Genomic DNA, 26,803 nt, shown 5'->3' on the forward strand with positions numbered 1-26,803 from the left:
GGGATGAGGCTGAAAGGCAAATAAGGCAGCCTAGTGAAAATTGTTAGCACTACTACAGCAGCTCAGGGAGTAAATTTAAGAGCCTAGGGCATCTTCTGCTTATAAAAAGCCTAGACTGCCAGCTCATCTAGCATGGCTTTAAAATGCTGTCTAAGCCTAGCCTACTAATTAAATTTTGGCATATGTATTCAAATGATTGCATTTTCTGTTGTAAATATCACTGAGTGGTTTTACGGTTCTGCTCTTTGTTGATGTGTAACTGTAAACTTGGTCATTCCAGATTTCATCATTTTGGGCACTCTTTCACAAGCTGAAAAACATCATAATATTTTTAATAGTCTTAGACACTAATTACCAAAAAAATCAATGTCCATTGTGTGCTGAAAGCCTTAGAAAATGAGTAGGTGAATGAACAAAGTCATATTAAGGCTTTAAATAGTGCTGCAAAATTAGTTTAAAGTAAAATGAAAATATTTAGAATTGTTGAATCTTAGAAGATATTTATTGAAAAATTGTACCTAGCTCAGTAGCCTTTTTCCAACAATGATCAGCAACAAATAAAAAATTCAGAATTTGGAAAGCTGTATACTTCTCTGGCTTCCAGCAACCTAGAGCTCAGGGACTTCCTAAACCTAGAAGTAGTATTTTTGTATTTTAATTGGTTTTCTATTACAGGCTGCTTTGTTAATACAGGAATGCTTTGTTGGAACTGAACAACATGAAATATTTTTTTTGCTTTCAAAAGTATGAATAGATATTATGTTGCATTCTCCTAAACCCTATAAAGTCTTCAAATTATACCTTTTCTTTTTTTTTTGTGACACAGCTATTACCTGTGGCCCCCCTCCACCAGTACTCTATGGGAAAGTGGAAGGATCTGATTATCGTTGGGGTGCCAGTGTGAGTTACAGCTGTGCAGAAGGCTATCAGCTGTCTAACACAGCTATTCTCTCCTGTGAGGGTCGAGGAATTTGGCGGGGAGACATCCCACAATGTTTACGTAAGTTTTCAGGGTACAGTTGTGTTGGACTTCACCAAAGCTACAATCAGTTGTTTCAGGCTACAGTCAGTTTCTCACGGTTTAAAAAGGACTCAGCTAGATCAGGTAATACATGGACTACTGCAGAATTCTCCCTCCTTCCAAAAACTTCTTCATAACCTTGTTATGAAATGCAGTGGTTGTGCCTATTTAAGGTCATGGTCATCTTCCCCCAAAAGTCACCTCCATCTCTTATTACCTAATTGGATCCATCACCATTTGCCTTACTGATAATTTGACTTGTAGTGAGCATGATTAAAACTTTCCCTTACACTTCTCCTTTTTTCTTCCATGCTTCCATTTCCATGAACAAGTGAAAACAAGGGTCCTAATCTTTAAGCCCATAGCCTTGCACTGCTTTGTAAATTCTTTTTTTCTTTCCTGAAGGCTAGTATCTTGTTTCCATTTGTTTTTCAGCTTCTTCTAAATTTGTCAACTCACCTCTTTCAGTGCTTGAAATCTTCTCAGGACTCTGACAAACATTTTTGCTTTTACTTAATTAGGGCAATAATTTCCAGCATACTCATCTGAGGGTGACTGAGTGAAAACTGGATATATTTTGAAGCATTACAATATAGAATCGCAGAATCATACAGCGTTGTCTACTTTGAGATTATGTTGTCATCCCAATCCAATCAGCGTTTAAGTGTCTCTTTTAATAACTTCTTTTTCTTTCCTTTTTTATGTATTAGCTGTTTTTTGTGGTGATCCTGGCACTCCAGCAGAAGGACGCCTCAGTGGAAAAAGTTTCACCTACAGATCTGAAGTTAGCTTTCAGTGCAGACCCCCTTTTATTCTGATAGGCTCTTCAAGAAGATCCTGTCAAGCAGATGGTACTTGGAGTGGAATTCAGCCAACATGCATCGGTAATTACCGCTACTTACTCTGTTTCTACTGAGAATATTCTTGATAAACTATTACACTATCATAAATCTAGCAATTAGCTTTCCAAATATAGAAAACGTCTGTGTAATATAAAAAGAACTAGATAAATAAGGTTATATTTTGAGTATAAAAATTTTAGGATAAACACAATCACATATGAAGTCATTTGTAAATTTACATGATTGCTTGTCTGCTGGAAATGCAGAATGTCAATAAGTGCAAGTAAATAAATTTGTTCCAGCTATTTTTAGAATCTTTTAGACATGCAGATGACTTTGGCAGATTAAAGACCAGATTCTGTCACTGGAGAGTTAAAGGCATTTGTCAGAATCAATCCTGAATCAAAAAGCTTTTTGGACTTTCTCAAAGTGGCTTGTACAGTTCAAAAGGATGAAACATGCTGGGTCTGATCTTTTGAAATTCTGATAAACTGCCAAGTACTATCAGTTTCTCTCACTATCAGGGCCCAAAAAACTATCAGTTTTTCTAACTGATGTGCTACTGATAGGCTTTTAGCATGTTGTATAATCAGACTAACAGAGAAATGCTGGACACTTGAAACTGCCACTGACATCAACATTTGATCCAGCTTGGGGTGTCTTGCTAGAGAAAATTATTTTGGTGAAATAATAGAAAAAGTCTTTTTTGATATTTCTCAACAAACACATTCAGATATAAATGTAGCCGATTTATATATTTTGCTGTGGCTATTGATATTGGCTATGTAGAAGAGCTGGAGTGGGCACTCTGAGAAAAAGTGACAAGGATGATTATTGAAAGCAGTGTGTATTTGTAAATTAAGACATTAACACTCAATAAATTTTTTTGTATACTAATTCAAAACCCCTTCTGGCCATAGTTTTTGTGACCTGGGCAGTTCAACTTACATCAATATTTTGTAACAGAGATGAGAAGGTTTGCAAAAGTTAAATCTCAGATCTATTGTGAAGAATCAAATTTGAAAATGTCATAATGACATTTCTATTTATATGTTATATAGTATAATATATAACACATGGAAAACACTACATCAAAGACATAAGCTTTCCTTTTACATCATAGCTTTTATGTTATAAAAAGAAAATATTGGACTATCTAAAATATTCACAGGTACCATTGTTAACCATTTTGAAAATTAAGATCAATGAACAGTACCTAGAACTATGCCTAAAAGTACCATATGATGGCAAATGATGGCAAGCTTTTCTATTTCTGGATATTAATAATTTCCTTAAAATACTTTGACAATTCTTCCTATTACCCCTACTGTTTCTTCCAATGAGACATATCTTAAAAAGTCAGTTCAGCTTCATGTGTCTGTTATTAGCAATGACACTCCAGCTGATGATAACTTATAAAAAGTTCTTGAGCTCTTCAAGCAGCTCAAGGTCAGGAGTGTGTTTGGATTTTTTTCTCTTACATTAGGCCAACATCCACCTAACTTTTAAAGCCTTTGATAAATATCAGTCCAGCTGAATTTTTATGCTTTATTGATGGTCAACACTGAAAATGGAAGTTGACTAAGAATAAAATGACATATCACATTATTGTATGTGATATTGATAAGTTCAATTTTCCCTCTACAGAAAACTAAAAATGGTTACAGGTTAAATGTAGCCCTAAGTTGCGTTCTTTGTAATGCAGTGTTCAGCACAAAAGCAGACTTGGTTGCTAAGAGGGAATCACATAGTGCAGAAAGATCCACTGGATCAAGTCCTGTGCTGTCTACCTGGTGGGTGTGCCTGGGCATCCCCAAAGGAAATACACCACCAGAATGTGAAGTGGACGTTGCTGAATCAAAAATAGCATCAGACTGCTTTAAATTACACTCATGAAACTGATCATCATGTAACTAGTTATACTCTGTTGATGTACCATTTTTTGTGCAGGGACTGTCTTTTCATCCTCCGGGAACAACTGAGGTAGTAGTCCATTTGAAAATTATATTTTTTTAGTGACATAGAAAATATTCTATTAAAAAATTAAGTATTTTACTTGTTGTAAGAAAGAAGGTTGGTTTTGAGTTTCATTTTTGGGAGTTTTGGGGCTTTTTTAAGAAATCTAACTTAATCATTAAGCTGTTCATTGGGAAAGAAGAGAAGAAAAAGGTTTCCCTTTATGTTCCATCTGCATTATGATTAGTGGGATATACTATGTATTCAAAAAGGTTTAAAAGGCTATGCTTAGCAAAAATTAATGTAATCTTAGCTCTAAAGTCTACAATGCCAAAGATACCTGCAAAAAAAAACCCCTTAAATAATGGCAATGTACTGAAACAGAGTACTGTGATCTATTTTGGAAATTTAATTGGAAATACAAGTTTAATATACGGAAATACACACATTCAATTAAAAATTCAATTCTTGCCCTCACTAGACGTTGATGAAATGACTTATTCTTTGCAAACAGTTTTGGAGTATTCTTTCCATACCATAATAATATCTGTCGTGTTTCACATTTTACATTAGATCCAGCTCACAATACATGTACAGACCCTGGTACTCCACATTTTGGAATACAAAACAGTTCCAGAGGTTATGAGGTAATTCTTTCTTTTATTTATCGCCTTTCTAAAATGAAGATGCATTTAATATTTACAAATTTATTAATTATCTGTAGGCTTAAATGTCTGATATAAACCTTAGAGAATTTCCGCTCCTTTTTAATAAAAACACATGCTTCATTCCAAACTCTTTTTTTAACATACAGCTTAAACAAAGAACCTCTAACCTTGTAATATATCATGTGTTCAATTCTTTAGGAGACTTCAGTAGGGAGGACTATTTATAAATTGATTACCTAATATGATATGACATGATATAATTACTTTTCTTTAGGATCATAATTCTTTCATACATTGATGAATAGTCAGTAAATACCTAATAACCAATGACCTGTCTGATCCAAAGGTCATGTAGTCCTTGACGAAAAAGTCAGCAAGTGGCTTTACTAAATTAGCAATTTATGTTACATTCTATTCAGTCAGAGAAGGCAAAATTATTCTATGGTTAGATCCAGTTTCTCTGTGATGAATTTCCTTTCTATAATTCAAAATTCCTCACAGATTATTATTTTACCAAGTGACAATCAGAAAAGTGACTGAGGAAATAAAAGTAAATGCAACAATGACTAATCCACAGTCACTGTATAGAATGATTAACCTCATATGGATAGATTCTTCAGGTATAAATATTTGTGATTGGAATCTGAAATATGTTCTGCTTGGGTTTACTGCTTATTTCTAAATGTAGGGCAGTGTGCCACGTCGTATTATGATCAAGTTAGTAGAACTGTTTTTCAAAAAATCATTTCTGTAAGTTCCTCTGGTTATTGGTATCCTCCCTCTCCTACAATTGTGCTGTCTGTCATTGCTGTGGCTGTCAGCTCTTTTCTTCACCTTCTACTCTTGACTGGCTTGCAGATGCCAAGGCACTTCTCTCCTAGCCACATCTTGTGACCTCGCCACTGAGGTGGTTCTTTTTCTAGTAATAGATGCAGTTGCCTTTCTGTCGGTTGTCTCATCTTGACCCTGTACCTGTCCCTATCATCACTTCAAAAACAACTCTAATCTTTGCACCTAATTTGATCAGGGGGTTGATATTTTTTTTTCCTCTCCCCCTTTTATCTGCCTCACAAGTTGTCTTTAATGCCAGAATTGTACTGGCCAATTTACTGTTCTAACATCTGTTGAACATCAAGGCTAATTTTCTCTTCTCATTCACCTCTAGAGGCAATAGTAGGTCTTCATCTGTATTTAGTGTTTCTCAAGTATGTGCTTTCACTCCTAGATCACTGTCTGGTACAGCAAGATGTAGACTTCTCTACAATTACTAGTGATGTAAATGTTTTTTGGCATATGTGATTACTGGGGTTTCCTGTTTCTATGACTTAGCCAAGCTTCTATAAACCAGCTTTTACCAGTCTTTCCTCATTAGAGAAAGGTGTGATGCCAAGCAGCAGAGCTTTGAAGGATTTTCCCCTATCTACCCACATCCTGTCTTGCCCTATTCATTTTGTGCCTTTTGTGCTTCTCTGTGCTGTGACTATTAGAAATGCCTCCAATATTTTTCATTCAAGTGTTATACAAAGAGTCCACTGCTTTTATTTTTACATTTACTTGTAAAATGAGACAGAATTATAACTCTGTAACTACATTGAATCAAGACATTACTTTTTTAGCTTGGTCTTTTGGACCAGTGAGGAAATATTTGCAGCTCATCATTACTTAATGATACCAGAATTGGCAATTTCACTAGAAGCAAGATGACTTAGAGTCAAGACCAGCTACACTCTGTTCTGGTCTCTACTACAGACATGCTGTGTCTCATTGGCAAGTTAGTGAGATGAATATGTTTAAAAGTAGTTATAAATAGATAAGTCTACAAAATCATATTAGAAATTTGACCTTTAAAAATACCAGTGAATTTACCAAGCCACTTCAGGAAGAACTGGTGTTGCATTTGCTGAATATAAATCATGATAATCTGTTTTTATGTAACTGAGTATACAGTTAACAGGTAGGCACTTCTGAAAATAACTGCCTATTTTTAATGTCCATTGAAGTTGTTCTGTGAAATTTGCAGTGTAGAGCTATCTGTATATATATAGCTTCAAGCTATTTTATTAATATGCATTGGTTACTACTCATTTGCATTTGTCCAGGCGATATGTTACTTTATTAGTAAGTCATATAATTTCAAATACTATTAATTTTTGTGGGGTTTTTTTATTTCATCCAATCATATTTATTGCCAATACGTTTTATCCAAAACAAAAGGCTGCTTTACTGATGAGCCCTGCATACCTAAATATCTTGGCCTGGAGTTATATTCTGGTTACTTTTGACAATAGCATCAATAAGTCCATTTTACTAGAACTTTGCACACAATCTCTTTCTCGTATGTCATGAAAAATCTTCATTACTTGCAATTTTATATCCCGTTCTCATGTTTTTCTACTCTCAACGCAAGTCTGAAGAGAGTTTTCTTAGTTACTTTACCTTTTCTTCTGAGAAAAGTCATATCACAGTTGAATGTAGACAGGATTTCCATATCATCACTCTGCTAGTTAAACATCTCAAGTAAAACTTAAGTAAGTAGTTTATAGTAACAAGTGCAGTGTAAGGAATTGTGGCCTGGAGTTTTCCCTAGTCAACTTGTTTGTAGATGGAACAGTTCTTCATAGTTTTTTTTTCTGTTTCCTTTTTCCTCTTAAAATACATTTTTAGTCCAGTCATGCGATGAGAATCCTTTGAAACAGACTTTATGGTCAAGTTCTGTTGAAATATATGCAGTGATGTACAGGAAAGAGAGACATCTCAGTCTTTACTTTGCTTCTGTCACACTGACAAACTAATAAGCTGAAATGTATGAGTGTCATTCTTCTGCACGTGCACAGCCTTGTCAATATTTTTCCGCTTATTGCTTTCAAATAAGGTTACAGAAGATCAATTGCTCAAACTTTTCATGTCATAAAAAAAAAGTTTTAACTCTAGAAACTGTAAAAAGAGGACTTGTTTGTTTTTTAAAAAATATCTCCAGTAGCTTATCTTGTCTTGATATTTGTCTGCACATGATGGATACTTCTTTTATCTAACATCCTGTTTTGATCCTTAGGTTGGGAGCACAGTCTTTTTCAGATGCAGAAAAGGTTATCATATTCAGGGATCTACCACCCGCTCTTGTCTTGCTAACTTAACCTGGAGTGGCATACAGTCTGAATGCATTCGTAAGTCTGGTTTCTTATCTAATGAGTTAGAAAACTGTGCCATTTTAAAAGAGTTACAAAGTGATACATATAGAAAGCAAATGATATGCTACAAAAAAGTAAACTTTAATTAAAGCAATATTTTAAAACTTTTTTTGTTTCATATTCTAAGACCAAAGATGTATTTGGGATGTATTAATTAGAAGTAAGATTTTTCAGATTTTTTTGCATGAAGCTGACAATAATTCTGTCCATTTTACCCAAAAAGACTGTCCCTTTTAACTGGCTGTATTAGCTGCTTTAAATTAATCTAGGGTTTTTCTGTGTGTGGCGTTAATAGAGAACAGAAAGTGGCCTGAAGTATGTATGGGGCTATTCTGTTGGCTAACATTTTGTGAATCGTAAACTAGGACTCAGTGACATTCATCTTTTCTGGGCTATATGGGTATGCAAATTATTAGTATATTTACAGCTCTGCATGGGTTGGAGGACATCAAATAACTATTGTAATAAAATAGACTGATCTAAAGTAAAAATAATTCATTAGAATGACCTTTGATTCTTATCCTATTTCAAATTATCTTAGAGTTGTTATAAATGAACACCATGGAGCCCAGTGAAAGAAGCATACTGAGCAACTGTATCTGTTATAATCAATGTACTATGACAAAGCCTTTCTATGGAACCTTTATTTCAATTGAAATTTATAATGAATTTATTTAGCACAATAACTGCTCTGTAATTTTCAAGGCTCTTTAAAACATTGAGTGGAAGCGATGCTTGCAGCTGTGACAGTACAATAATTCACAGAACCAACCATTGCAACATGTACAACGGCATGTTCTTCCCTTCATTTTAGCTCTTCTCTGTTTGCTATCATGACTTAATTTTGGTGTATTGTTTAAAAATACATGATAGTATCATTTCCATCTTCACACAATAATATAACTATACGCTCAGAGTGTTACTTTTACAGGTAATAACTACCTGACATTTCTAAGAGGTGTACAAAGTTTACATAACGAAAGGGAATAAGTTGGCATGCATTTATTTCAAATTACGTACTCTAATTCTATGGAAACTGCTTACCACCACTTTTTCTAACTCTAAAAAACCCTTTGCAGCTCATGCTTGCAGGCAGCCAGAAACACCGGCACACGTAGATGTGAGAGCAATAGATCTTCCTACTTTAGGATATACTTTGGTGTATACCTGTCAACCAGGATTTTTTCTTGCTGGTGGATCAGAGCATCGGACATGTAAACCAGATATGAAATGGACAGGAAAATCACCTATTTGTAAAAGTAAGTCATTATTCAAGCGATGTGTTGGGCCCTGTTGTTGGATTTCATTTTCCCTGACATTTTTATTTTACAGAGTAAGATTATTTTTTTCCACTTACTATTTAAAAAATGCATATGACACAACAGCTTTTACTTTATGAAAGAAACAGAAAAAAAAAAGTGAGCATGGCATCTAGAACTCGTGGAGGAAAACATAGGCATATGTGTGTGTAAATGCACAGGCACACATATATAAGTTTACCCCTAACAACAGCAAACAAAACCTAAACAATATAAAATAGTAATTTTAACTGTATTTATCTTTATGTCACAGCTTTAGAGACTATTTCCATGTATCCAGTGTTTAATGTATGATTTTCTATTAGGAACAAAAGTTATTTTATAGCTTGGCTTTTAGATTCATTCAGGTATGCTTTTTGTCTAAGAAAAATTTCTAAAATAAAAATTAATAATAAAATAAATTAAAAAATACATCTTTGCAGCAGATTCCACTTCTCTTTATACCTGTGTAAATTTCATATGGTTTTGCTAGAGTAGCTCTAAGTATATAGTTATGAGGGTAAATTTGCTCTTCACATGTGGATAAACATGGCTATACATTCCCAGTTCAGAAAAATAAAGCAAAATTATATTTAAAAGAGTAATAAAGGAAAAAGAGTCAGATGCCATGGGAAAGATGTTTGCAACATGATTTTTAATTCTAATATGTCAAAGAACACTAAGTAGATTTGGGTTTTGAACAATGTTTGATTTTTGATTAATGTATGGCTAGACTTCTTTGTTATCAAAACATATGACCTATGCATAAAAATTTATCTTCTCATTCTAGTTCCCTAAGGGGTGATTTTCCATGGGTACCATATAATTAATAATTTGAGATAAATGATCTTGTATGCTTTTTGTTAAAATTAGAGATAAAATACAGAAAAAAGTATCTATAAGCAAGAATTCTTTTTTTATTAGCTTACAGTCTTTAGGTATAATTCTCCTTGAGTGCCCCATACTTTTTGTGCCTCCTTAGCACTTTATCAATATAATCAGTGAAGTTCTGGCCCTAAAGCAAAAAACATTCAGGACCAAATCTTTCTACAGGACATTAGCTTTTTTTAAAGTGGCTAATGATATGAGGTCAGAACTTGATCTGGGGTCAATGGACATAACTCTGCTAAGTGTACCAGAAATACAGCAAATGACACCAGTTGTGATCCTTTCCCATGATATCTGATCCTGTCATTTTAATCCAGCTGTCTGCCTTTTGCTGGTTTGTGTCATAAATGTATGAATCTTTATTAACATAATTTTTACTATATTTAATATACTATTATTCATAATTAGATATAGCATTTGTCCTCTCTATAAGGCTCTCTTTTATAGCACTGGGACTGATATAAAAATTTTAGGCTTAAATATATGGAATAATTGGCTAACCAGGCAACTTTCTATAGTAAAAATGTTGTTTACCTAAATTATTTTCTGATAGTTTTGTGTAAGTGTATAGGTTTGAATGTATAGAGTATTAAAGACCAGTTATTTCTGTTTTAAGTATGGCTCCATTGGATAAGAGATTATTGCATCCATCAGGCATTGTTCTAACATTCTATTAAAAAAACCCAAACAAATATGTTCATGAAAATGATAATTTGTCTTTTTACTTGTAGGTAAAGGAGTGAGAGAAGTTAATGAAACAATAACTAAAACTCCAGGTTTGTATACAAGAAGAGTTTTAGATTTAAATAAATTGATTTACACCCTAGATTGTTATGGATAATAAAACTATTTCCAATATTTAACTCAAGCATTTACTACTCATTTCAAAGGAATATAAAAGGTGAGGTCTTTCATAACAAGTGCCATGTAAAACCTGTTCTATGATATTCTTTCCCAAACAAATTTTTTTTTTAATTTGTACAGTACCATTTTTGTGTATTGCACAAAAACACCTGTCAAGCCAAAAAGATAAAGCATATATACACAAAATCCATATCTGAAGTAGTTTTATATCAGAGAGATTGCTATAATTGAGAGCCTTATAATGAGCGTAGACTATAATTGCAGGGATTGGTTTCAATCAAAGGTCTGTCTTTTACATTGCAAGTGTGGTGAGAAACCACAAAAATAACCCCAAAAACAGTTTTGGAAATTTTGATGGCCTTCACTTTATGGAAACTCTCAAGGTAATCTGAGATAGGGTTTCCTAAACTCTGTGGACCACCAACAGCAGGCAAACTTACTACTGGTTTTCTATGCCTCGTCATGAACCTTTTCCTCCTGCCAGTGACAAAATAGACAAATACATCTGAGAAATCCCTTATGTAGATCTTTCTAGGTTCAATCCTTTTCAGAAAATGAAAGGCTTAATTTTTAAATTTTTTTTTAACTTACGTATTTAACAATGAACAGCATTTTCACCAAATAAATGAGCTTGCAACTCTGTATTTTGAACTTTAACAAGCTGCAGGGAAAAAAAGATTAATGGTTCACACTCATGGCAGTTCACTGAAGGACTCTATAGAGTAGATGGGATAAAAAGGTATTTCTGTTAATAATTAACCTTCCTGGTGAGTTTATTAGTGAGTGTGTCAGGTGAAACCATAAATGAGTTCATCTCAAATACATTACTTCTACAGACTCACCATAAAGCAGGATATAATGTGCATTCATTATAATTAATATACAGTCTTCATTTATTGGAGGATTCACCTCACTGAACACCTAAGGTATGCGTTAATCTGCTAACACATAGGTTTTGAAGTTTCAATGACAAATTAAAATATAGACCAAGTCTCCAAATATATTCACTATGTTGACCATCAGTATCAATTCAGACTACATCATGTCCCTCGTAAGTACTTTTGATAAGTAAGTACTATTTGAAAGGCATTTAAAAAAAAAAAGTTATGATTGAAAATGCCAGTAATGGTAAGCAGACAACTAAAACTGTGTAATAAATGATAGTAATTAACAAGGAAATGTTTTGAGCTGTTTTTAAAAACCAAGTCTGTACTATTATTATGTTATATAAATTGTGAATTTCCTCTAGTATAGAACACAATGTATTTTGGAGCATTTTCTTTACCTTGCTATCCTGGCTTTTGGTAGAATTCTGTTTGCTGCTATGTGTATTTTAAATGGGATGAAGTTAATATTTCTAAACGAGAAATTTTGTAACAGAAGAGTGTTCTGTATTCCCAGTTTTTGATGTGTGAATACAAATTGTGCTTATTATTGTTCATTACATAGCTATTTTTTTTCCAGAGTTAATATTTTCATAAGCAACAGTACTGTAAATTGTAATAGAGTATAAGTTGCAACTAAGGAATTCTCACATTACCCATGTGAAGTCTAAGAACTACAATACTGTGTGTGGTTCCCTTGGTTCTCACTGCTTTGTACAGTCTTTGCAAAAATAGTTAGTGTTGTGGTTTAACCCCAGCCAGCACCTAGGTACCACACAGACACTCGCTCAGGGCCCCACGGTGGGATGGGGGAGGGAATCTGAAGGGTAAAAGTGAGAAAACTCGTGGGCAAAGCAAAACAAGGCATTCATTGACCACTCCCCATGGGCAGGCAGGTGTTCAGCCATCTCCAGGGAAGCAGGGCTGCATCACATGTAACCGTTACTTGGGAAGACAAACGTTATCACTCCAAACATCCCCCCCTTCCTTCTTCTTCCCCCAGCTTTATATGCTGAGCACAACTTCATATGGTATGAGATATCCCTTTGGTCAGTTTGGGTCAGCTGTCCCAGCTGTGTCCCCTCCCAGCTTCTTGTGCACCCCCAGCCTGCTCGCTGGTGGGGTGGTGTGAGGAGCAGAAAAGTCCTTGACTCTGTGTGAGCACTGCTCAGCAATAATGAAAACATCCCTGTATTATCAACACTGTTTTCAGCACAAATCCAAAACACAGCCCCATACTAGGTACTATGAAGAAAATTAACTCTATCCCAGCCAAGACCAGCACAGTTAGGAAGGTGTTTTAATGAGTAGCCATGGCTTTCCCCATCTGTCATGTTAGGAGGAGAATCTGCAGTTGGCGCAGTATTAGTGTAATAATGCCCAATTAATTTTTCTCATTCTGCATTTTCCCACAGTGGGTGGGAAAGACAGGGACCTTGTCAAGGACTTGGCAGAATTGGGTCAGAGCCACTCCAATTCCTCAGCAGCATGCATAGGACTGCAGCACTTACATTTTAAGCTTTTACAAAAACATGACTGGGGAAGCAGTATATTTTTCTGTTTTCTTACTGTACTGATTCTATCCACCTTCAGTAAGTGAAAATTCTGTAAATACTGAGTCAGTTTTCTCAGAAGAGAATCACAAAGTTTAACAGCTATTTTTGAGAGTTAGTGTGGTCAGGGAAACTAGATATTGAAGATACTGAATGTGATGAAAGAAATATGGTGTCTGCTCCTTTATAAAAGTCTTATATAGTACCTGTTAGGTTCATACCAGTTATACTAGACGTCCACCTTCATAAGAATAACTTCAGACACATATTTTTAATTAAAAACAAAGACAAATAATAAAAAAAATTGTGTCAGGTTTCAAATTTGCTATTGGTAGCAAACAACAATGGGAAATATGTTGGAAAAAGAGTCTGAAAGACCCTTTAGAGAATTCATATATTTGCAGGAAATTTATGAATTTGAAGGACTGTGATACCAACTGAAATTTAATGCTTCAGATCTTCAGTATTAATTTGAGGTTCCCTTGTGTAAAGCCCCAGTCCTACACTGAGTTTTATTTTGGAAAGGGAGCGTTTAAGATTCTCTGAAGCTGTTGCACTCAAAGCATTGTGGTAGGTCTCCACTAACTTGGAATCCAGTGGTGGTACAGCAACATGCTAATGATGTTTTCAAATCATGCCACATTGAGCTTGAACATTTCCTTGTGGCTTTTGCACAATTTGAAGGCAAAAGCCATTAAAGAGGTTATTATCCTTCCTCTTTATGAAATGCGTACTAGAAAGTGTAATAATATGATTAAGAGACAGTCAACAGGTAATCAGTCATCAGATTTTCAGATATATTGCCCGTCAGTATGCTTTGTTGGAAATACATTGACCTGGGTTTGTTTTTGACTAATTTTTGAAGTCAATGATTAGGTGGGGATGGAAATATCCATGGAATTTATTCAAAATGGATACCCAGGATACTTACACTGATAAATTTCCTTCAACATAGATAGCTACCTTTACAAGTGCTAAGAGTTTGATAAAATGCAAAAAATCCAATAATTTATGTTAAGAATTTAGTGAGAAGAGTGTGAAACACTCCTGTAATATCAGTCTTCATTTATTTAACAAGTATCATTTGTCATGGATAGTAAGGGTGAATTTTAATAGTTGCTAGGGCTTTCATTTTGTCAAGATATCATGTGACTGGTTAAACAGTTCTTTTTATGAAGTTTTATTTTGATTCTTAAAGTTTTACTTCTCAAATTGTAATGCTAGAAAAAACTTTGAAGTAAGTGGAAAAATGTCTATTTTTACTTGTCAGAAGTTGCCAGGAAACACTGGGTGCTGCCACTTTCAGACAACAGTTAACTGTCATGACTGAAGGAAGCCTTCCCCAGATTTTATAACAACAAAGTATATGGGAGAAATAAGCAATGTGTAGGGGAGAAAATAATGTTCAAGACATTAGCACCCTGTAAATGTATCTGACATAAAATAAACATCTCCTAAGAAATGTTTTCTCTTTACTATATCCTTTTTAATGTATAATAATATTAATACTGCAGATACTGTTGAGTAAGACATTTTTTTTCTATTCTGTTGGCATTTTAGCCAAATATTTAAAATACAACCTTTAATGACCTGTAAATCATTTATTTTTTCTGTATAGAGGAAAAATACCAATAATATTAAAAAAGACCCAAATACATATGCTCCTTCTTATAATTCATGCTTCATTTTATGTTTTTTTTTACTTCAGACTATTCAAACTGCAGTTTCTGAAAAACAGACCTTTATTTTAAACCAAAAAGGTTCCCTGCTCTGGCAACTTCACTGTTCACAGGTGCAGTAATATTGTATGGAGAGATGTGGAGTCTAAAAATGACTGATAAAAACCTTGTACTAAACTGTTTCTGGAATTCAGTGAATTCAGTTGCATATTCAGTTGATACTCTGTTGAAAATCACACAGAATGCTGCTTTAATAGATTCATGAAACAAAAGGGATGACTTAAGACAGTGTCTCCTTCCAGGAATCCTTGACTTCAGAATATCATTCTCCTTTTTTTCATCATGCCTTAAGGCTACCGGGTTTTAGAGCAAGAGTCTATTATTTTTCATAGTCTTGGGGATATTCACTGAAGCACACAAGCTGTGAAATGTGAGGTTATTTAAGAACATACACTGTAATTGACAAGTGTAGTATATTATAGACAATTGTGTGGAAAGGTCATTAGATATTTTGTCCTTACTATTGAAAATTTTTTACTGTAATACCTCCTTAGATCAGTAGATTGATACTGTAACAGAAAAAAATGAAGAATATAAGTATGGCTAGAAAGATTTCTACTTTGTTGTAGTTTACTCCTTTCTTTGTTTCTTTTTTGCCCACTTTTATTTAGTTCCCTCAGATGTGTTTTTTATAAATTCACTGTGGAAAGGGTTTTATGAATATTTAGGAAAAAGACAGCCTGCTACTCTGACTGTTGATTGGTTCAATACTACAACCAGCAAAGTGAATGCCACATTCATTGAGGCATCCAACATACAACTCAAACTATCAGGTAGGTTCAGAATTTGGTGTTAAAAAAAGCTGTTATTTTAAATTTTTTTCATATGTTCAATCTTTTATTTTCTGCCAAACACAAAATGAAACAAAAAGCTTTTTCTGCTTATTTTACAAAAGGAGAGGTCCTAATGTAATGGTCTGCACATATTTCAGTCAATTTATATGCAGTCACCCATCTATTTTTCCTCTTACATTTCAAATAAATATTGAGATAGGTTTTTTTCATCTCAGACTGTTGGATAGTATTGATGTGTTGAACTCACCGGTAATATTGAAATGTATATAAGTGTTTTAAGAACTGTATCATTGAAAAGCTCCATTATTCAATAGTGATTAATATCTGCTTTAAAACAATATGATCTTGATAATGGCATAACATAAAAAAGGCATAGATAATTAATTTTCTTCATAAATTATACATATCTTTTAATCAACATTGTGCAGTCCTTTCCGCAAATCTGACTGTGAAGTTCTGATTTAGCCTCTGATCACAGTTATATTTGAAAAGAGCATTATCAACTATCAGTATGTTTTAAGGCCAAGAGTTCAGAGAGAGTTTCAGTAGCTGGCTGCCAAATAGCAAATTTTCTTTCACTGCTCTATCAATATTTACTACAGCAATATACTGTGGTGATGTGAGTAAAATCCAGTTTTTCCAGTTCAAGGAAATTCCAGGCAAGGAGTTCTATTTCTATTTAGAATTATTGAAATACTATATGAAAAGACAAATATCCTTGCCAATTTATGTATAAAATTAAACAATACAAACCATCTTTGCATCCTGCTATCAAATACGATGTGGGCAAAAGATCAGTAAAATAAGATCCTGTTATTACAGCACTTTAAATCTTAGTTTATCCAGGTTATAGAATTCTGTTATTACAAAATGTTTTCTACAAAATGTTTTAGTTCTGAAGTGATATTCTTAGCTTTGAAACGATATTTGGACAAACTGGTTGAAAATTTGTTACCTCCTTTATGGTAATAGGTGTTTACAAGAAGGAAGAAGCCCATTTGCTCTTGAAAGTTTTTCAGCTTAAAGGACCTACTGATATTTTTGTAAGCAAGTTTGAAAACGACAACTGGGCACTAGATGGTTATGTAAGTAACCACTGCTATGCATAAAGCTTGCAGTAGTTTGAAGTAATTTGTGATTTCTTGTATAATTCTATCCAACTTTTTATATTACAGATATGGAATACAGAACTCTAGATGTCAGTGTAGAGATCACTTTATTTTTCTTTTCAAAAATATGTATACAAACTTCTATCTATCTGTCACTTTCCCATGGGAATTTTTAGTTTACTAAGGGGAAGATGGAGTGAATCAACATATTTTGCTGTCTTTTTGCCTTGTTTTCTTAGATGAGACTGGGAATTTTATGTTTAAAAATATTGTCCTTTTTTGGTTTAGTAAATAGTTCACTGTAATAAAAATTACTTTTAATCTTGAAGAAAAAGAGAGTTATTTTACTCTTTGCAGTTCTCCTTTGTGCCTTATGATGCTTTCTATGGAAAATAATTTTAAATTTGACAATTCCATGGATTTCTATATCCATATACTAATTCAGTTATGTGTGCCAGTTGAACAATTTTAAAAGCCTGAAATATACATTAGATAGTCATTCCAGGTATTATTTTGTAACTTTGTTTAATACTGTTGCAAACTTAAAATGATAAATATTGTATAAGCATAGAGAGTTCACTAATATTTCAAAGGATAAAAAGATAAAAATGAAAACAAATGGCTAAACATTCTTATTTATTTGCTTGTTTCAGAAATCTTTTTTTCTGCTTCAACATATTCTAGGTATCATCAGGTCTTGAAAGGGGTGTTTTCACCTATCAAGGTGATATACATGGAAAAGACTTTGGAAAATTTATGCTCCAAAGACAAGGTAAATGCATTCATAGTGCTTTAATATGTATAATCTTTTTGGGTCTTGCAAGAGTGAATCCAGCAAATGACTCAGCTGTCTATCTGAAGTAAGCGTGTTTATTTCATGCCATTGCTATTATAAAAAATATAACGAAATATGCATATTTCAAATATACAGTTCAAATCCCAATTTAACTCTGCTTAACATGTTACTATCTCATTTTTTCTAGTATAGCAACCTAATAAGATGACTACAGGATGCTCTTCCAGAGAATGCCATTGCCACTGCTTGCTTTTCTGTGAATGTCATTTTGAAAGTAACTGGGGTATCATGCAATGCAAAGACATTTTCTGCTCAAATGTATAAATTTCAATCAGAATCATATAGGAAATTAAAAGGACAGAACCAACACTGACTGATTTTAATAGCATCACTTGGAGAGTGCTTGTTGCTGGCGGGTGTTCTTTTCAGAACGTATATGTATTTAGATAGAGTTCTACTTTTCTGTCAAAAATACGAAATGAGTGACTGAAGTATATATTATAGCTATGGATTGAAGAGCTCCAGCAGCTGATGAAAAAATACTTATTTTACCCACAAAATAATTTTGTCATTAAAAACTAACAAGACATTTACTCATTAAATAGTTTTGGCAAATACCAAGTGTAGATAATCTGCATTTCTCGATCCTGGAACTGCTGCAGAGTGGTCAAAGCACAGTATACATACAGCAAAGTACTGGGTTTGGAGGAGGAGACAGCCTAGCCAATGTATCTGCAGCAGACTCTATCTCTATTTTATAAATTGCCTTGGTTCCATTAACTTCATTGGTGCTGTACCCAATGCCCTTTAAAGTTCTGCCAAATCTCCCTTGTATTTCTTTGCTCTATTAACTGCTGTAATAGCAGTTATCCTATGAATTTGCTCATCTTGACCACCTCTCAATTTGCTATATCTGCTTAGTCACAAGGGGCCGAAACCTTACTCTTCTGAGTCAGCCTAAGAACTCCCAATTACTGAAGCCGATTACAATTCCAGTCTTCAGAGAAAACTCTTGTGTGGGACAGGTTATTTGTCTGCCTGTACTTTCATGTAATCCTTATCACTGTAATATCTAAGCTGCTTTTTCTTTCTGGTTTTAACAATCACGCTGTAAAAGTAGAGCATCAACATTTGTTCAAGCATCTCTCTTGTTTAGCAGCCTTTGATATCTCAAAACAGTGAGAGTATGGTTTGATTGTTTTGTTTCGGGGGGTGGAGGTGGGGTGTGGGTGCTTTTGTGTTTGTTTTTTTCTTAAACCAGGCCAAAAAAGATACCCGTTTGCCTGCTACCCAAAAAAAATTTGGATCCATGTGTTTTAGCAGTGAAATGAATAATTCATGGAGGTAAATGAAGAACAAACAGAATGACAATTTGACAGTTTCTGCCTTCTTCAGTACATGTATACTACAGTAGTGGAAAACATTGTCTGTATCACTGTTCAGAGTTGCAATATGAGAGCTCAGTTTGTATATACCCAAGGCTAGGAAAGAGCTGAAGTGTCCAAGTTACACATGCGTTCCTAGGCTGAGGGCCTCTGGTCTTCTGCTTTGATATCTCAGCAGAGAGCTTGCTACAAATGCAGATACTGTCTCTTTTAGAAGATTTCTTTATCTGGTTGCTAAATAGGTGCTGATTGTCTATAGGTTGCTTGTTCTCTATTGAAGAACCTACAGCTAAAAGGAAACAGAAATTTTCCAGCCAGCAAAGGTCGTAATATTTACCCATATCCTCTCATATTCAAGGATAACTTGCTTTGGTTTTTAAATCTATTCTGTTCATGAATATTCTGCTGAGGTAATGATCTCATATGTCCTCCAGCTGAAGAGTTAACATATTTCTGTTTCTTCAGGAAGTTAAATTATTTGCTGCCTTTACATTAAGCCAGAAGTATGCATAAACTATGCATGCAGTGGTGCATACATAATGTAATAAGAAATTCTTCACCTGCAAGTGTACTTCAAAGAACAGCATTTACTGAAAAATACTTAGTTAAATGTGAAAGACCAATCTGTTTGATGAAGGATTCCCTATCACACAATACTAGAGAAATACCAGGCTCAGTGGATATACTCAATCTTGGAACTTAATGATATGAAAACAGGAAGAACTTGTGTTTCCAAGTCCTGTTTATCCTCTTTCAGAAGCAATTCTGTTTGCTTGTAGCCTTAGAGAATAACCTAGAGGACAAAGAGTTCTCTGTTATCAGTCTGCCAAGAGAATTAGAACTGTATCTGAGCCTGCTTAAGGGGCCCAAGTTGTGACACCAAGTTATTTAACCTGTTTTGACAAATAATCAGTCATTGCTGGGAGCTTTTTGTTTGTTTTGTTATGTTTTAATAACTTGGTTTCTAAAGGCTGTAACTCTGTGGCTGGGTTCAGTTTCTGTAATTGCTGAGTGCCTGTGCCTCACCACTACAGTTCTAGAAGACATTTATTCTACTATCTTGGCTTTGTTCATTCCAATCAGGAATTTAAAATTGTCTGAAAATGTAGCTTTGTGAGAATAGAAACTTAATTCACGAAATTATTATTTTCCTCTATTTGTTTCCTCTGGGAAAATACAATGACCCACTTCTCTTTCCTTCCTTTTCTCCAAAGTACTTTTTAGCTTGTCTAGATTGAGATAACAAATATTGACAAGAAATATGAAATCGAAATAATTAATTTGCATCTGTGATATTTTAGATCAATGGCTGTGAAATACATGTTAATTTACTGAAAATGATTGACTCTTAAAAGCTTTGAACATCATGACACGTGAATTTTAAACTTCACTCTATAAATGTATCATCATTCCTCTCCAGACCATTTCACACAACTTTTGTCATTCACGAAGAAACTCTACATCTGAACATGATGCTCATGGCTTCAGAGTAGCTAATGCACAAATAGGTAGTTAGGACTAATGAGCTATGAGGCTATATATTAATACACTCCTCACACCCAATGAGGTACCCAAAGAGTGTTTGCTATCCAGCAGTTATCAGTCAGGTGAACAAGGTCCAGCCTCTGTTGCTCGTTGGAAGCTGCTGACTTGCTTTCCATGTCGGTATTTGTTCTCTTAAATCCTTGAGCTGATAACCGTCCTTATCTCAGAAATTGCTCTTCTACCTGTAATTCTACTTTTCTTATCTTGCATTGCTTTTGCTGTCACACTTTCTCCCACTTCAACAGCAGTTCTCTTAGTAAAACTCAGCCATGCTATACGGATACCAGACAGTTGAAACCCTGGGCTAGGAGTTACAGGGGAAATGCATTTGAAAAATCCAAACAATTATAAGGAAATGCTCTTCCTATAAAAAGTACTATTTTCTAGTATCTATAAAGGCAAAAACTCAGTACAGCCAATGCACGGTTCAAACCTGGTCAACACTGCTCCAAGGCCAATTAAAGTTTATAAACTTCAGTTAAAAATTTCAAGCTTGGTTACCCTAAATGTGGTAATTAAAAAACTATAGAATATTCAGTTACATCCAACAGGAGTTTTGAATACTAAGTATTAAATGTGGGTCAGTTATCAAACAGAGATTACTTAAAAAGAAATTATCTTAATGTAAGTTTGTGCCCTGTTTTAAATGTTCAGTTACACAAAAAAAATTGTATTTAAATTTTTGAAAAATTCCACACCAAAATTTCATACCAAGAATTGCTTATTATTAATTTCAAACTACTGTTTTCTTTTAGCTGAATTCTACTTAGATATTTTATAATTTTTCTGCTACTTATACATTAAAATGTATCTATCGTATGTGCCATGATAATAGCTTTGAGATATAAACTAAGAGTTTGTTGATCATACATATTTCTGTTTGTTTCAGTACTTGATTAGAATTTTAAATAAGAGAATATTATTTCCAGGCTTTTGATGATATTAGCTGACCACAATGAATTTGATTATTTCCATATTTTTTATTAATTACTCCAGATAATTGGAAAAACAGCTGGGGATCATCATAGTAAAGGGTGAAGACTGATAACTGCATGAAGTTTTTTAAACTTCTATGACTTCTAACCAATAAAAAATTCAAAGGAGAAAAATTTAAATTAATTTCCGAAACTTTTCTTAACTGTGGTAACTGCTGTCTTTAATTCAGATTAATGGAGAATGTCCAGTACATGTGCAATACAATACAAATACAAATCTTGCCAAGAGGCCTTCCACACCTTGAGTGTGGGACAAATATTGGATTACTAAAGTCCAAAGATTTTTATAATACACTGGTTCTACTCTAAAACATAGTGTGATAAAGCTCACAACATGATGCCATCTACCACAGTAGTAGGTTTATTAATTTGAAAAGGTTTGCCTTCACCAATTCTGCAGAGAAAAATACAGGAGTCTGAAATGTAATAGAAGATCATGGCAGTGAAAAATGTTGAAGTATAGTATTTTGTTATGTTTAGTGATCAAAGCTGTCAATTCTGAAATTCCTGTGGGGGCTGTCTTCATTTTAAAGGGAACTTAATTACTTCCTGGAATTTAATACTTTTGTTAAAACGAATTGCAGAAAATGTATTATAATATTATTAATTGAAACATGTAAGTTTTAAAAATGTCTGACAGAACAGAAACTTACCTTGTTCCTCTTTTGCGTTGAGCTTGAACTGTAAGAAATCTTAGGAGAAGTGTTTGCTTCTGTCTCAATTTTGCAACTTATTTGGATATTTTAGTAGAACAGCAGTGCAATGGGTGTGTCTCTGCTTCTCTGCTATATAACTGCTATATAACTGCTCTGTGCCAGAGTCTTAAAAAGACTGGTTGATGCTGTTGCTATCAATTAGAGCATCGTGGTGTTTGAGACAGTGTGCTGGTGGGTTGGAGCATTTCTGAGTGGAAAACACCAGTGTCTCCTATTATTCCCTACTAGCATCAGCAAAAATATCCCAGAATGACAAGCCCAGATATCTGTCCTAGCCCCATCATCTCTGTGCTTTCCCTCTGTCCTGGTCTCTCCTCCTTGGACAGGATCTATATATGGCCCTCTGAAGAGCTCTGAGTTCAAACTGGCAACATGGAGTTGGCTCTCAAAATATATTTTTTTCTGTGAAAATTTTCTGTATGTTTCACTATAAAATTATTTTTCATCCTTCACATTATGAATTGTCAAGTTGGCCACCTATTTAAGCAATTTAACAAGATTAATTACAGTCGGGGTTATCTGCTTCTCCACAACAGGAACCCAGCAAAGCCATGCCACAGGTGACTGCTTTTGCATTCTCTGCACCTCAGTTTTATCCCAGTGCAAACGCAGCTGTCACAGGCTCTAAAACGTGCTCAGATCTCGCACCTAAAAGGGTGTTGTAAAGCAGCCAGGACATGCACACAGCTGCACAGTCTTGGGACTTCTACTGAGCCAAGCAGAACCATTCTTGTTTATTGCAGTTACCTTAGCTCTCTTCCTTTTTCATGCCTGATGTGGTCTTGCATCGCTGCTTGTTTCTCAGCTGAACATTAGGGTTGCAAGCATAGAATACTTTTTGCGGTATTAAATATTTTTTTTGTAGAAGATAAATGGCTGAATTTTGTTACATTGGTGAATCATGAGAAATGTAGTTCATAATTATTTTAATTGCTGAATACTGTTTTTAAATCATTTTGATAGTTATTGATACATCATTAAGTGTTACTAACAAGACTTATACTGTAAAAATGCATGCTATTTATTTCATGATTTTAAATAGAATTATTTATTTAATATTTTTATATTATAATTTATTTATTTTCTTTCAATCTTGAACAAAAGAGAATTGTGAGATAGAAGACCTGGGAATTTTATTTCTGCCCTTTTTGTTTCATTACAGGTCCTTTAAGTGCAGACACAGACCTTTCAAATCACTATTATGGTACAAACAGCAGTTCTGTGGCAGCTGCCATCCTGGTACCATTCTTTGCTCTAATATTATCAGGGTTTGCATTTTACCTCTACAAACACAGGTATTGTAAATGTTATTTATTAAGTAACTTAATAAGCATTGTTTTTTTTAATTTTGATAGGTAAGTGTAACTAGAGAACACAATACTAAAGCATTCAAGAATATATTTTCTCTAGAAAGAATATTTCTAAGTATTCCCATGAAGGGGTTCAGTGCAGGGCAGTTCTTAATGGTGAACAATTAGAAGAATGAGTCACTGTGTTAAGGAGCGAAGAACTATCAACCTTCTTGGTTCATTAGGCTGAATCAGATTGAAATCTCGGGTCACATGTTTCATTCTTTCATTTTAATGCTTTATTAAATTGAATGTATGCTGCTGCTTTCAAAATGCTTATGAATGTTAATTATACAAGCTGAAAAATCCATAAATCCCATAAGGGAACAGCCCATAATGAGACTACTTAGAGTACATGCTGAATAAGCTAGTGGATACTGCTAAAATTGGTATCACTTCAGCTCCTGTGAGACTTTTATGTGTCATTAGGTAATAGAATATATCCAACCATCTTCTATGAAATTTGGCTTAAAAGCTGGTGTCTATGTATCTATTGAACATTTGTTCATCCTGAGTGTTATTTGGCAAGAGCTTTCCGCAACAATTTTTATTTTTTTATATCGAGCTAAAATACCCTCTGACCTCCTTGTGTTATTTACAGTTTGCAAAATGGTGTTTAACAGATATTACAATTTTTAATAACATGCTTTTAAAACTTTTTTTCTATAATCATGACACCAAAAGTATTTAGTGATTATAAGAAATCACATAGACAAACTGAAGTCCACCATTGCTCTGTGATGGACTGGACTATCTACCTACCTCAGCATTAGATGATTTAGGAAAAGGAAATTGCAGTGGGGCTTGAACTTGTGAACTTCAGTTAAAATGATACATGTCCTGAAATGTTATATAGCCTTTTGTTGAAAAAACTGCTTGGGAAGAGCTGTGAACTCTGTCTCAGAACATGTTTCTGTAAGATGCCTTTCTGATGCCTACAGACGTGCATTCTCAGATTGCTCCTGTTCTGCAATGGGGCGAACCTAAACAGCAGCATGAAAGCACAGGCATTCAGATCAGGCAAAGAGATGGAATGTAAAGGGAACATTGCTGACCCTTTGCTCTTAGAAAGAGGAGTCAAACACTAAGAAAAAACTAATGAAACTGTATTGTGACATAGGGGTACATTTTGTGGTTTATTCTATGAAGTTTGTTATGTCTTACATGAGCAGCGGATATTATGTTTTCTGTTTAGTATAAATATATATGTATTTAAGAGAGATAAAACCTAGTCTTCAGACAGGCAGCTGTAATCCCAAAGTTTATGGTATTGCTGGTGTAGCATTGCAGTTCTGCTTACCTTAATCAAATTTAAATGCATTTCAGATACTTGAAGAAGGAGATGTTACTCATAACAGTCTTTCAAAGAATGTTCTTCCTTTTTTATATTTTCAAATAATTTCTTCCATTAAACCACAGTTTTTAGAGGCATTATCAATGTCATATTGTCATCAGAAAATCAACAAGTTGATTACTGATGTAAAGTAGCTTTAGGTTACCTGTATTCTCTTCCAAATAAAGGACGTTCCAAAGGCAAGAGAACAGAATCTGTGACTGTTGAAGGGACTTTCTCAAAATTATCTTAACAACCAGAATAACAAAATGAAATTTTCCCAATGGTGTGATGGTAGCTATGCCCCTAGAGGCTCTCTATATCAGAGAAATTGAAGGTCTTCTTAGGGGACAATTTTATTTATGAGATTCTTTTCTAAATTGTTTTACATTTATTAAGCAGCAAGCATCTACATTTTGCACTCCTTCATTGACTTTCTTGCCCTATTTCAATTACATGCATAAAATTATATGCTGGACCTTTTTTGTATATTTGTTTAGATACTTTTAGATGCTAAGAGATTTTAGGGTGAAAGTAGTAAAATATAATATAATAGGATATCATTTTACTGGATGTAGCAGAAAGTCTACACAATTCTGTTTTATTTTTCATTTAATTACTGGCTTAATGTGTTCTAACAGAACTTTGCATAAAAATGTAAACTTCCTTGAAGTTTTGATATGTTCTTTATGGTAGTAAAACACTATCTAAAATAGACGAGAGGTTACTTGAAGATAATTCTTTCTATCCTCTGATATTAAAATGTCAAAATTTATGTGAATATTAGCTAGGATTTGACCAATCTGATTACATATGTTTGGACATATGAAAACTCTGTCACAGTATTTATTAGTGTTTATTGATGGAAGTATTTATGGAGGTAAGCAGACATGCTATGGCATATCTATCTGGAATAACTGAATTACTGACCTTTATCAGAAGGTTGCTACCACTATCAGTGCAACATACTCTGGACGCTTGCTATGTTAGTGCATAGAGTTGCCTGATTAAAGCTGGCTGACTTTGCGCTGACTTAGATTTAGCGGTGCCCAGGAGACCTGTTACAGCACTTCAGTGGTGCAATGCTAACTTCCTGCTCTGGAAAAGTAATAAACAGCTGATAGCAGCAAATTACTAAACTGTTCCTTCTACCTCTGCTTGAAAACATTAGAGTCAATAAAGTCTGGGTGTGGGTGTTTATCTCATCTAAAATCCAAGATGCTATCAAAAGGATGAATTAGGAGCTACTCACTCTCATCCTTCTATGTACACCTAGTCATCTACTCCATTCAAGTCTTTTAAATGGACGATTTGTATTGATCTTCATTGGAACATTTGCATAGATGGTCCAGTTGCCTTCCTAAGTATACTGTGAAAATCAGTGTAGGTAAAATCCCAAATGTCCAGGAAAGTCAATTACAATATGCTTAATGATGATCAAATCAAACTCACCTATTAAATCTGCTACTGTAGTTTTGACATTAATATTAATACTTTAGAAAGACAAGGATATATTTGGAAATTGGTAAGATGTTAATTTAGTAACTCTGGAATAAGCATTTCCATTCCATGTAAGGGTTCTTTATCGTCAGACTAGCAATCTAAGAATGAAAGTGTCATCAGAAAATATCATAATTGTTACTACTGACAGAAAATATTATAAATGTTATCAGTTCCAGCTTTACTTTTGTTTGTACTTTTGTTGTACGTTGCTTTACTTTTGGCTGACAATTTTGGCACTAACAACCAGCTACAAAGTTGTCATTCTTTTGACATTTTTATAATGGCAAATGCATACCTACAATTTGCCTACAATGTCGCTCTGCTTTATAGCATCAATTTGCCCATTAGGAATTTGTTTTCTTCTCTTCATGCTTCCA

General features: G+C 34.2%; 1 protein-coding gene across 1 annotated transcript in view; it reads left to right on the top strand.

Annotated features, from left to right (window-relative positions):
- LOC104620536 (CUB and sushi domain-containing protein 1-like) overlaps positions 1 to 26,803 on the top strand; it is a gene marked incomplete at both ends in the record, with an annotated part of 71,048 nt that overhangs the window by 43,942 nt on the left and 303 nt on the right. Inside the window, 9 exons of the mRNA XM_010286788.1 lie at positions 827 to 1,000; positions 1,732 to 1,905; positions 3,569 to 3,711; positions 7,540 to 7,651; positions 8,755 to 8,934; positions 15,513 to 15,674; positions 16,668 to 16,780; positions 17,489 to 17,576; positions 23,404 to 23,536. Coding sequence (XP_010285090.1) covers positions 827 to 1,000; positions 1,732 to 1,905; positions 3,569 to 3,711; positions 7,540 to 7,651; positions 8,755 to 8,934; positions 15,513 to 15,674; positions 16,668 to 16,780; positions 17,489 to 17,576; positions 23,404 to 23,536 — 1,279 coding nt within the window. The remainder of the gene's footprint in view (positions 1 to 826; positions 1,001 to 1,731; positions 1,906 to 3,568; positions 3,712 to 7,539; positions 7,652 to 8,754; positions 8,935 to 15,512; positions 15,675 to 16,667; positions 16,781 to 17,488; positions 17,577 to 23,403; positions 23,537 to 26,803) is intronic.

This window comes from Phaethon lepturus, unplaced genomic scaffold (assembly GCF_000687285.1).
Source record: "Phaethon lepturus isolate BGI_N335 unplaced genomic scaffold, ASM68728v1 scaffold10205, whole genome shotgun sequence".
Lineage (NCBI taxonomy): Eukaryota > Metazoa > Chordata > Aves > Phaethontiformes > Phaethontidae > Phaethon > Phaethon lepturus.